The 12,014-nt window shown below is 40.7% G+C and overlaps 1 protein-coding gene and 1 long non-coding RNA gene across 3 annotated transcripts in view; one reads left to right on the forward strand and one right to left on the reverse strand.

Annotated features, from left to right (window-relative positions):
• Window positions 1–4,807, forward strand: part of LOC117959553 (golgin subfamily A member 6-like protein 22) — a 10,506-nt gene extending 5,699 nt beyond the window's left edge. The window contains exons 4-8 of one of the 2 annotated variants that reach the window (XM_034896767.1): window positions 1,109–1,351; window positions 1,560–1,807; window positions 2,504–3,140; window positions 3,411–3,949; window positions 4,199–4,807. In XM_034896767.1, coding sequence (XP_034752658.1) covers window positions 1,109–1,351; window positions 1,560–1,807; window positions 2,504–3,140; window positions 3,411–3,949; window positions 4,199–4,667 — 2,136 coding nt within the window. In that variant the 3' untranslated portion in view covers window positions 4,668–4,807. Of the gene's footprint in view, window positions 1–1,108; window positions 1,352–1,559; window positions 1,808–2,503; window positions 3,141–3,410 lie in introns of both variants that reach the window. The other variant, XM_034896766.1, reaches the window with a different exon arrangement.
• Window positions 4,808–10,816: 6,009 nt separating this feature from the next.
• The window catches only part of LOC117959556, an 8,589-nt gene continuing 7,391 nt past the window's right edge, over window positions 10,817–12,014 (reverse strand). Inside the window, exon 3 of the long non-coding RNA XR_004659963.1 lies at window positions 10,817–10,827. This is a non-coding gene — a long non-coding RNA (uncharacterized LOC117959556). The remainder of the gene's footprint in view (window positions 10,828–12,014) is intronic.

Here is a 12,014-nt window from a genome sequence, read left to right on the forward strand (position 1 = left end):
TGGCTAGTGCCAGATAAATTTGAGTATTGTATTGCCTCGATATACCAGACCTAAAATACATTGGACTCTTTTGAGGTTTCAAGGACTTGATGCACACCTTTTAGTGCAGGGAACACTAAAAGTATGGGTAGGTTGGGGGGGGGGAGTTAAGAAATAGGCTTCATTATCCTCATTAAGCTGTAGGCTGCAAAAAACTGACAACTAATTCAACTTGTCACTAATCAAGTAGTGTTTCAAGGAACTGTATTGTGTAAAATTTAAAAAAACTTCCAATTTAACATAATAACATTTTAACTTACAGTTGTTCTGTGTATTCTCAGATATTTACATGAGCTATCTTTGTCTCCGTCCGGCCAACCTGTCAGTCATGACTTGGCTTACAGTAGCAATGCTAACCATGGCACTGTATACATGAAAATATCCAGCTACTGCCAGCATTAGCTGGTAATTTAAGGGATGGATTTTCAATTTGATGTTCTGCTTTGCATGCTGATGAATGGCAGCCGTGCCCAGAAATCTCCACTCGATGACTTGCTCCAGATCCGTAAAAAAAAATCAACTTTCCCTCCCAACCCTGGCTTAATCACATCATTCCACCTCTGATCAAAATTCGCCACATTTGGTTTAAAAAAGAATAAGATGGCGACGGACAAATTGTCAAACTCGAGGCCTCATAACGGCACTCCACAAACGAATAGGTGATGTTGCTTCTGATATGTTTTCAAACTGATTGAATTTTATTTACATAGCGCCAAATCACAACAGTTATCTCATTGTGCTTTTCCTAAAAGAGCAGGTCTAGAACATACTCTGTAATGTTATTTACAGAAACCCAACAACTATGTCCACTCTCTGTACCCGGTTTAGTATTCTGAAAGAAAACCCAGGAGATGTGTTTGTCCAGTCAGGATTAGAAAGGGTTCGTGTTACTGTCTGATTGACAGAAAAAGCTGTCACTCACCTGTTGTACAGTTCATAATTAACGTGTCTCAAGCTTATTCATCCACAGCTTGCTCAGATCGCGAAGGAAGAGACAGCTGTTTAAAGGTGCAAAGCAACACAGTTAAAACTGTTTAACCACTTTTGTCTCCATTGTTCTATTGTCCAGGTGAAGAGCCCTGCCCAGTTGGAGCGCACTGAGGAGAAACAATTCCAATGGGAGATTTCGCTTGAACGGAAACCGGTTGGCAAAGCTGAGATAGAAGTCTTTACTCTTCCCGTCTGGGCCGGTACGTGGAAGTTCATAAACTTCGCCTTCCGGCAGCAGCAGAAGTACTGGGATCGTATCTGGCCTGAGTTCCAACAAAACCTCAGCAACAAGTTCGACAAAGTACAGCAACTAGAGGAGCAGGTGGGGGAACAACATGAATACAATTATTGTTTTATTGTTTCCCATTGCTCAATCAACTTCGTCGGCCATGTGGAAGCAAATTGAGAAAGATAATATCCGTGTATTAATATATAATAATAATACACGTCATGCTACATGATCACTGAGCAACCAGGACACCCATTTGTGTTATTGTTATTAAAAATGTATGCTGTGATGATTCAAACAGGACGAGCCCTCAGACTGGGAGGATTCATGGAGACTGTCCGGGGCAGAACTTGAACCAAAAGACACCACAGAGTACGAGACCCCAACTGCAGGCTCCTCCGGCACTGACACCACAGTCATGATGAGGCTGAACGAAGTAATCCTGCCCGGCTGGAGTGACTCCTGGCGGCTTTCAGCGGCCCCCCTGGAGGAAGTAGAAGAACGTCACAAGAACTGGAACTCATGCTGGGGATACAGACAGCAGATCAGGTGGGTTGGTGCTGAATGACCCTCACCTAATGTTAAGCACCTTTACTGTATGAACTGTTTAACATGTCTGAATATGCACCAGGGTCCCAATTAGGCAAGGGCCGGTATGATTTACTGAGTTGTATATGAGTTGATAACCTTATGCAGATATCTTATGGTTTCACGGTATTGCAGTAATGCAGTTACAACTACAAAATGTATTATTATTTTACTTTTAAAAACATTGCCCACTGGCAAGCAAGATGAATTTCTGAACTGCACTTTCTGTCCTTGAAAACTCAGACGAGTTTTGAGAGAAAGAGACCGTAATGTGCATCATTACATCAACATCAATGTTAAAATGACAACGATCAAACAGATGGATGAAGCCATATTCCATGTCTGAAAAGGGCCTTATACACAAAAGGCATTTTTTTTAAATTCATAAAAAAGTATGATAGTGTGTTCCTGAAAAGATCCATGGAGAGTTACGTTTTGCTCACACACACACAGAGACTCATAGTAGGCTCACTTATGCCTCTCCTGAGAGTCTTTCAGGTGAAGGCACTGTGTCAATAGCCAGTATGAATACGCCCATTCTAGACGCCAAGAGTACAAATATGACGCAGAGTAGGAGTTTAATAGGGGCTCTTTATTCAAACTGATCTGAACAAAAAATATACATAAATCAAACCAAAACTATGACTATGTCCGCAGGTGGTGCATGGCTTCACTGGAGTCCCATCAGCGACACAGCGCCATGCTGACTAGAAGACGTAAAGCCACAAACCTCGTCCTTGCATCACGGCTGGACGAGGAGACGGCAGATAACGCGGAGTGGACTGAGGCCTGGAGAACTCCTAAAAGATGGATCGAAGCAAAGGAGGACAAAGTGACCGAGACGCGGGAGGACGAAGTGGAGGAGATGATGGATGACACAGAGGACGAGGAAGAGGAAGAGGAGGATGAAGGAGTAGACAACGAGAAGGATATGGAGGTAGATGAGGAGGAGGAGGATGAGGAGGACGAAGGAGTAGATGAGGAGGTGGAGAAGGAGGAAGACAAGGAGTACAGGAGCGAAGAAATACACAAGAAGGAAGAAAAAGAAATTAACAAGGAGGAGGAGGATGAAGGTGTCGATGAGGAGGAGGAGGAGGATGACGATGATGAGGAGGAGGAGGAGGAGGAGGAGGAAGAAGAAGTAGACATTAAGGAGGTTGATGGGATAAACAAGAAATACAAGGACAAAGATCTGGACATAGAAGATGAAAACGAGGAAGAGGACAAAGAGGAGGAAGAAAAAGATCTGGATCAGGAGGATGAAAGAAAAGAAGGAGATGACGAAGAGGAAGAGGACAAAGAAACACACAAGGGATGGGAGAAGGAGAAAAAAGTAAACGAGAAGGGTGATAACCATGACGTGCATGAGGAGGAAGATGCAAAAGAAGACGAGGAGGATGACGAGGAGGAGGACGAACATGAGAGGGACAAACACAAGGACAAAAATGTAAACCAAAGGGGTGGGGGGAATGAAGATAAAGGAGAGGAGGAGGAGGATGAGGAAGAAGTGGATGAAGAGGAGGAACTGGAAGCAAAAGAAAAATACAAAATGGACAAAGTAGAAGAAGAGGAGAATACAGACGAGGAGGAGAGTAAAGAAGTAGATGAAGAAGAGGACAAAATAGCAAATAAAGAGGAAGATAAAAGTGTAGAGGAGGAGGACGAGGAAGAAGAAGCAGACGGCAAGGACGAAGAGGAAGAATTAGACAAAGAGTGGTTGAAGAAAAAATCTGACAAAGGTGACAAGCAGGAGGGCAGAGAAGTAGCCGAGAAGGAGAGAGTAGACAGGGATGGGGGAAATGAAGAGGTAGATGAGGATAGCGTAGATACAGGGGTGGAGGATGAAGAAGTAGACAAAGAGGAGGAAGGAGAGGACATGGAGGGCGAATTAGACAAAGGACGGGTGAAAGACGTAGACGAGGAGGAGGAAGAGGAGGAAGTGAATCAGAGGGACAATGAGGATCAAGAGGATAAAGAAGAAGAAGATGTAGTAAATAAGGAAGAGGATGAAGACGTAGACAAAGGAAAAGATGAAATAGTTAAGGGAGAGAATGTAGAAGCAGACACGGGAGAGGATATAGAAGTAGACGAGGGAGAGGATGTAGACGAGGGAGAGGATGTAGAAGTAGACAAGGGAGAAGATGAAGGAGATGAGGGAGAGGATGTAGACGAGGAGGAGGATGTAGTAGACGAGGGAGAGGATGTAGACGAGGAGGAGGATGTAGTAGTAGACGAGGGAGAGGATGTAGACGAGGAGGACGATGTAGAAGTAGACGAGGGAGAGGATGTAGACGATGAGGACGATGTAGAAGTAGACGAGGGAGAGGTTGTAGACGAGGAGGAGGATGTAGAAGTTGACGAAGAGGAGACTAACAAATTTGATGCTGGAGTAGAGGAGAAGACGGTGGAAGCAGAGGAGGGCGACAATGGTGACAAAGAGAAAGAAGAGGAAAACAACGTACACAAAGAAAAGAAACTAATCAAACGCAAACCAGATGTCCCACTCCATCTGCAGTTCCATAAACTACACGCGTCCTTCTCCTCCTGGAAGAAGTCGTGGATGGTGGCGGTAGCACGCAGAGGAGGAGATGAAGAGGAGGACGAGGAAGAGGATGAGGAGTTGGTGGAAGAGTGTCGGGCTTGGAAAGAGTCGTGGAGGATTTGCCGCTGGAGGAAGCCAGACGATGACGAGGTGGTGTGCTTCTCCACCGCAAACCGGAGTCAGAGATACATTGGGCTGATGCATGCTGGGATGCCAAAGAGGGAATGGACTCTCAGCTGGAAGACAAACCAAGACTGTAGCAAAAGATGTAAACACTGAAGTGGAGGAAGAGGAGGAGGAGGAGGAAAATGAAGAGGAAAGCTCTTTTGCTCATTTAAGATTGTATTAAGTCAGGTTTAATGGGAAGGAAGGAACTCTCCTTCCTTAGAGTAAAACTGAAAAGAGAACCCTGAATCATTCACCATATTTAAAAAAATAAGGTCACATTAGTTCGGTTGTCACTTCCTTTGTGTCCTTACATCCTAACATTTTGTGTACTCATATTCCTATGTTGAAAATACAGCTTTGTGATTTCAGATGTTAAGGAAGAGTATTTAGAAAGTAAAGCGCGACCGATTATATCGGCGGGCAGATATTATCGGCCGATATTAGGCATTTCCCGGTCTATCGGAATCGACATTTATAATAGACAATTAAATGTTCATTCATCAGAGTCATTTATAATGACAAATGAAGGATTCTGATAAAATAAAAATAAACAGTGGGTCAATCGTGTTATGAGTGGTGGCGTTGCATAGTCTGTCCACCAGAGGACACTCAACAACGTCCCTGTTAGTGTTGGCGTTGCATAGTCTGTCCACCAGAGGACGCCCTAGAACGTCCCTGTTAGTGATGGCGTTTTATAGTCTGTCCACCAGAGGACACTCTACAACGTCCCTGTTGGCAACACAGATTTCTTTTTTGTTAGTGTTTTTCTTCCAAGTTAAGTTTCATATCCTAATTATGTATTTTTATACATTTTATTTATCAGAACATAAATATATTTGATGTTCTGTTGGGACAATATAAAAATTATTATATTATTTTAGTGAGAACTCAAATAACTCCAAAAAAATAATGTTATGGGAATCTGTTTATATTTTGTAACACGTTTCTTTTTTTTCTTTTTACATATAAATGTCTGCATAACGGATTTTTAAGTAACCAAATATTTTTATCGGCATCAGCCTTCAAAATCCTTCATCGGTCTGGCTCTAGTAGAAAGACTGTTTAATAAAACTGAACTGTGTGGGTGTAAAATGATAGCCAGGGTGAAGGTAGAATAAAAAAAATGTTTTTCAGATTCCCCTGTCCTGTCACAAAATACTAATATTGGATAACTATCTTCATTGCTACAAAGCTAATGTTTGTACCAAAGAAACATATTTTGCCAAGGTTCAACACATTTTCACAATTTACATGATCACAGGTGAGAAATAATACTTTCCAAGTGAAGCTCAAATTAAGAAAATGTCCCAAAAGTCAACTGAGGACAGATTGTGAGATTGATGAGATAACGGAAAAAAATGTTTAGCCAACAACTTTCTAATTTCTATTTTTATTACAAAAACAATCATTAACCAAAGAGTGATAGTGTTTTGCATTTTTACTCTTCGTGTAGTCAGATTTTTTTAGGTCAAAGTCAGAAACACAACACGCCTCCTAACCTCGGAGTAAACAGACTTCAAAATCCAACATGGCTTCCTTGTGCATCAACAGTTGCGAAAGCTGTAGTAACATACAGTTATGTACACTTCTGTCTTATTTGTATCACACCAACTTTTACATGTTGTTGTGCTGTTTGTATGCAGAAAAAAACAGCGTAATGTGTTATCAACTGGTATTGTTAACAGTGGCTAACCCGGCTAGAGCTAATTAATAATTTATGATTCATGATTTCTTTTAATCTCAACTGATTCTGGAGATTATGTAATTGTTATTCTTTTAGATCTTACAGCGGCATTTGACACAGCATCCTTATTTCTCGCCTCGAGCATGACGTGGGGATTAGGGGCACTGCCTTGGAGTGGTTTAGGTCATACATGTCGGACATTGATTTTAGACTCAGTTTTGGTGGCTCTATTTCACCTTCTGTGTCCCTCACATGTGGAGTTCCACAGGGTTCGATTCTCGGGCCAATTCTTTTTTCACTCTATCTGCTTCTTCTTGGATGTATCTTAAAAAGACACAACATCAGCTTCCATCTTTATGCAGATGATTCGCAAATCTACCTGCCCATCAAGAGAAATGATGGTAGTTCTTTAGCAAGATTAGTTGACTGTTTTAATGATATTAAAGCCTGGACGACCTTACATTTTTTAAACTTTAACAAGAGTAAAACTGAGGTTATGGTTTTTAGACCCAGTGGCACCTCTGATATCTCACAAATAGACCTGGGCATTTTTCAACCCTATGTTAGGTCTGTTGTAACAAACCTGGGTGTAAAAATGCATTGTGATTTTCAAATGGAGAAGCAGATCAATTCTGTTGTGAATGCAAGTTTCTTTCAACTGAGGCTTCTTACCAAGCTTAAGGCCTTTTTATCCTTCACAGACTTTGAGAGGGTTATACATGCTTTTATTACAACACGCCTTGACTATTGTAATGCTCTGTATGTAGGAGTTAGCCAGGCCTCCCTCTCTCGACTACAGCTGGTTCAAAACGCTGCCGCTCGTCTCCTTACTGGAACTCGTAAGCGAGATCACATCACCCCTGTCCTTGCCTCGCTCCACTGACTCCCAGTTACTTTTAGGATTGATTTTAAGATTTTATTGTTTGTTTTTAAAGCCCTCCATGGACTAGCTCCAGTCTACATAACTGAGCTGTTGAAGCCACATGCTCCTTCAAGATCTTTAAGGTCTGCAAACCAGTCTCTTCTTGTTGCCCCTAAAACACGGCTGAAGAGTAGAGGGGATCGGGCTTTCTCGGCCGCAGCCCCGAGACTTTGGAATGAGCTGCCTCTACATGTCAAACTGGCCCCCAGCCTTCCGGTTTTTAAATCGCGACTTAAAACACATTTTTATTCCCTGGCTTTTAATACAGCATGAAAACTGTATGTTGTATTTGTCCGGTGTTGTATTCTGTCTATTTATTGTTCCATGTCTATGTGCAGCACTTTGGTGAACCTGGTTGTTTTTAAATGTGCTCTAGAAATAAAGTTTGATTGATTGATTTGATTGAATTAAAACAATGAAAATCTAACTTGTAAATGGGATGCATTCAACTCGGATGTGAAGTCATTCCCAGCTCCGGCTTCCAAGTTCCTGGGTAAATGGAAGGCACTATGAACATGTTAAGGACTAGTTACACTAAATGCTAACATGAGATAATGACAAGGTAACGTCTGAGAGATGAGACGCTGAGATGAAAAGTTTTCAGATGTATGTATTTAAATTATGATATGTAGTGTATACTCTACATATACAGTACATACAAGAGCTCCTAATTCATTCATTGTTCAAAACACATCTCTATAAGTACAGGTCTAATATCTTCAATACATTTTTTGTATGTTGTTCTTTCACATAAGACTATAGAAGTGTACCAAAAAAAAAGTCTACTTATTGAATGGGACATAAATGAGGGGTCCCCGGTGGATTCTCTCTTGTAAAGGGTCCTTGGATGGCATTAGGGAACGCCAGCAAGCTCAGCAGGGCAATTTATTTCTCCAAACTAAAGCTAAATGGTTGTCAGTTTGGGTGACCACTGCTGAATAATGTTGGGAAGCAACGGGTAAATAAAATCCAGTCAACTGACTTTTCAACTTTTCCACACTCCCAGTTGCACGTTGAAATGTGTGTTATAAATCAGCCACCAGATGGAGACACAGAGTCGCTCAGTCTCTGTGGTCCATGTCAGCCTGGAGCAAAACAGATTCCCCCTGTAATGAATGTTGTTGTGTAGTTCAAGTTTTACAGCATGGAAACATATAGCTGGATCAGACTTTGGGCTACACAGGCAATATTTTTAGTTTTGTTTAAGTCTCTTTGGGGGAATAGTTGATTCCACCTAATTCTTTATTTAGAGTCCAGTGCAATGCTCAATCTAAAAGGAAAATGTAAAAGTTTGATTCAAAAAGTAAAATCTTACCTTCACATTAACATAAAAACTGTCAAAACATTGAAAAAGGGATGTGATAAATAAATAAAAATGCATTTCCTTTGCTGTAAAGTCCCATTCATTTCTTTTCTATTAATGAAGCCTTTGTCAGGTTTTGTGCAAAAGCAGGCTGGGACCCAAAATGCAGTTTGGAGATGACGAGGCAGCAGGAAGATTTGAAATGTTTAACAAATTAAAACAGCTTACGGACAAACGGTGTCCTGGAGGAGGCAGGGAAAAACTGGCGACTCGAGATCCAAACAAAAAGCAAAACACGCAAAACACTGAAAACTAAGAGCAAAAACCCCAAGGAACACAGGGGTCGATGAATGGAATGACAAGAATCTGGCAACAGACTTAGGGAGCCCAGGGACCATGAGGTAACAAGGGTAGAGACAGGTAGGGAAAGGTGACATGACATGAGGGCTGGTGAACAGGTGGAACACATCAAGGCGGGGCAGAACATCACAAAGGTGAGAAAATTGTTATTTTTTCCACTTTATTTGCAAATTGTCACAAACACCATGTGATTGTTGAATCTAAAAAATATTCACAGGATATGTATGTCCAAATCAGGTGGTCATTTTCAATTGATACAGTTAGAAAAGAAGAAAATTAAATATATAAATAAAACATTGAATCGAAAGTTAGGCTATATAATCAAGTTTCCTTGAAAAAACCCTATAGTATGTCAGCTGTATGCATACTTTTCTTATCACTAATAATTTGGATAGACTCAAAAGGGGGAGGGGATTAAAAGTTGTCCGAGATTTTGAAAATGATGCTTCATGCGTGTGAAATGGTCCTTGCAGTACTAATGTTAGTCACGAATAAATGTTGGAGGTAAGATGTTCAGAAATGTATGAATGACTCATTCTTGACAAAAGAGCTGTGTGCGTGCGTTGAATATGATTGGGCTGGAAACAGGTTTGGGCTTTTAAAAAGCTGTCAATCAAAATGTACTTGTCAGGCTCGGGGTGAATCCTGTTGGGCTCCGGCCTTGTCGGGCCTACCTTTTAAGGACCGATTACAGCTCTAAGCTAGACTATCTGTGCAATCTGAGTCTTCTGTTGGATGACTAAAACTACTTTTGAATGTACACATGTTCCACCGAATTCACAAGACACAAATACAGTCACATATCTACAATAGAGTCACAGAAACAGGAAGTCTGAAGGCCCCTGGCCCCAGAACACGACCATGACAGCCATACCATTATCGCTCAGTGGAGCTTATGACGTTTGCTTACGGGCAATTTTGGGATGTATTACATAAAATATGGCCATAATGTTGCATTTCAGATGAAAATAAACGTCATGTGAAAGTCAGTCCTCTGTGTGCTCTCATGGCTATGACTTACACAGCGTTTCTTTGCATCATAAAGATATAGTGCATTCTTTTTACATATGTGTATCTTCCAGTCCCCCTCTGTGTCTTGCAGCAGTCTGACCACTTTCACATGCAGATTGCCTGTTGTGCTCCATCCAGGTTCTCCCCTCCTGCTGCCGTGTATTAGCATGAGATCAGACCGCATTGTGATGCTCCACAGATTACAAAATACCCATTTCCACCTCTGATTGTCCTTCTGTAGTCAAAGGAGAGACAGATTAACCAGAGGTGGAGGGGGGAGGGCTATTCTTCTGGTTTTACTCTACAAAAGAAGTTGAAGGCTCCAGATAAACTAAAAAAAGAAGGAATTACAGATCCTAAATTTACTGAGAGATGGTCATATTTGCTCACTCAATCAGAAACTCTTTATTTTTACTGACTTTTTCTGTGACTGGTTAATTACATTTTAGCTGGTAACACACCATTTTAAGTAAAGAAGAATACACATCACAAGGGCAGGACAGTAGTAATTCATCATTAATGGGCAGAACAGACTCACCAAAAATTGAAAAATTCCATCCCATATTATGGATAAAAAAATACCTTTGATTCTATCCAGAAATGTTACCAATTTATGGCAATACCAGTCTGTCTTTTGTCCCTACAGGGTCAATCAACAGATCTGTAAAACTGAGTTTCTCCACACAAAAAAAAAAAAAAAAAATCACGCAAAAGCACCACTTTGAATCTTGTATTTACCGAAGATGTACTCATAGGTTTCTCGGAATTAAGTAATTACGCATGAAAAAAAGCACTCAACATGATTATTTGAGAAATCCTACTCGACCAAGACCAAAACGCAATTAGCCGACTCATCAATTAGGTCAGATCTAGTCTGATGTCTAATGCCAGAAGTTGCCTATAAATCACCCACCACGTTTTAACTGTATTGTTTATAACATGGGAGAAAGGTGAGGGAGGCAACACCTTTGTCCAATTACATTATATCATACTCAACCCTGTTTTCCAATTGACTGATCGGAACAAAAATCTTTTTTCTTTCTTTTTTAAAGATTCTTTATTTGGGGCTTTTCCCTTTATTTGATAGCGCCAGCAGATAGACAGAAAAGCTACAATGTAGCTTGTAATGTTAATGGGGCAGACCAATGGTCCAGCTTGTATTTACCTTCGCAAAAGTGCTCGTTTTGCCACTGAGAGGCTCAGATTGATATTCTAACAACGTTGTGGACATGATTTTTGAGGAGGTCGACCTTTCTGTTAAAGAGTAAGTTGTTTTATTTAAATAAAAAAAACATCCGTAAAATAATAATATTTAAAAAAGTTAACGGCTGGCTTGGGACAAGCATTCACTTGCGGTTTGATAAAGTACTACGATAGCTGAAGCCACCAGACTCCATGTAAATAAACAATAATTTGAGCATCGTAAAATACACGTCATTCAGAGTTGACAGAAATTGAATGCAAGTATGAAAAGCTGTTTTGAGTTGTCTTTCCTCTTTTCCAACCATCACAACTCTAGTTTGGGTTGAAATAAACACATGGTTTACCGATATACATGTGAAAGTAGGTTGGCTCTATATACGCTAAAAATATTGCTTTTTTAAATGGAGTCTGGTGGAGACTTGGAAGCGGTTTCTGGTTAAACAGAAAGGTCTCAAAGAGGTTTTAAAGGTCTATTTCTGAAGGGATCATTTCCATATTGTTGTCAGACACTTAAAATAATAATCTGAGTCTGCCAGCGGCAAAACAAGAACATTTGTAAGCGGCACAATTGCCTTATTAACTTACACTGCAGTTTGTTTTGCCACTGCTGACTGCAGCGGTCTCGCTTAGTACTAGACCAAAGTTAAAGATTGTTGTGTCCATCAGATAATAAGACACAAAAACACAGAAAAATAATGTCCAGGTTGAAAAAATGGTAGTTAAGTCAAATGAATGTGTAACCCTGTTATGAAAACTATATCTAGTAGAAAAATTTTACTATTGAAAAGAAAGATCTGTGGTCCAGGATGGCATGTATGTAAAATGGAAACAACAAAATATCTTGTTGTTGTCACCGGCGAAGAAATAGAGAAGAAGGCACATGCACTTTCAGCAGCAGGGTCATTAACACGTGAAGGCAGGATTGTATGGGCCTAAGGTTACTATACATGTGTATGAAAGGGGGGGGGGGGGGGG

This window comes from Etheostoma cragini, chromosome 16 (assembly GCF_013103735.1).
Source record: "Etheostoma cragini isolate CJK2018 chromosome 16, CSU_Ecrag_1.0, whole genome shotgun sequence".
Classification (NCBI taxonomy): Eukaryota; Metazoa; Chordata; class Actinopteri; order Perciformes; family Percidae; genus Etheostoma; species Etheostoma cragini.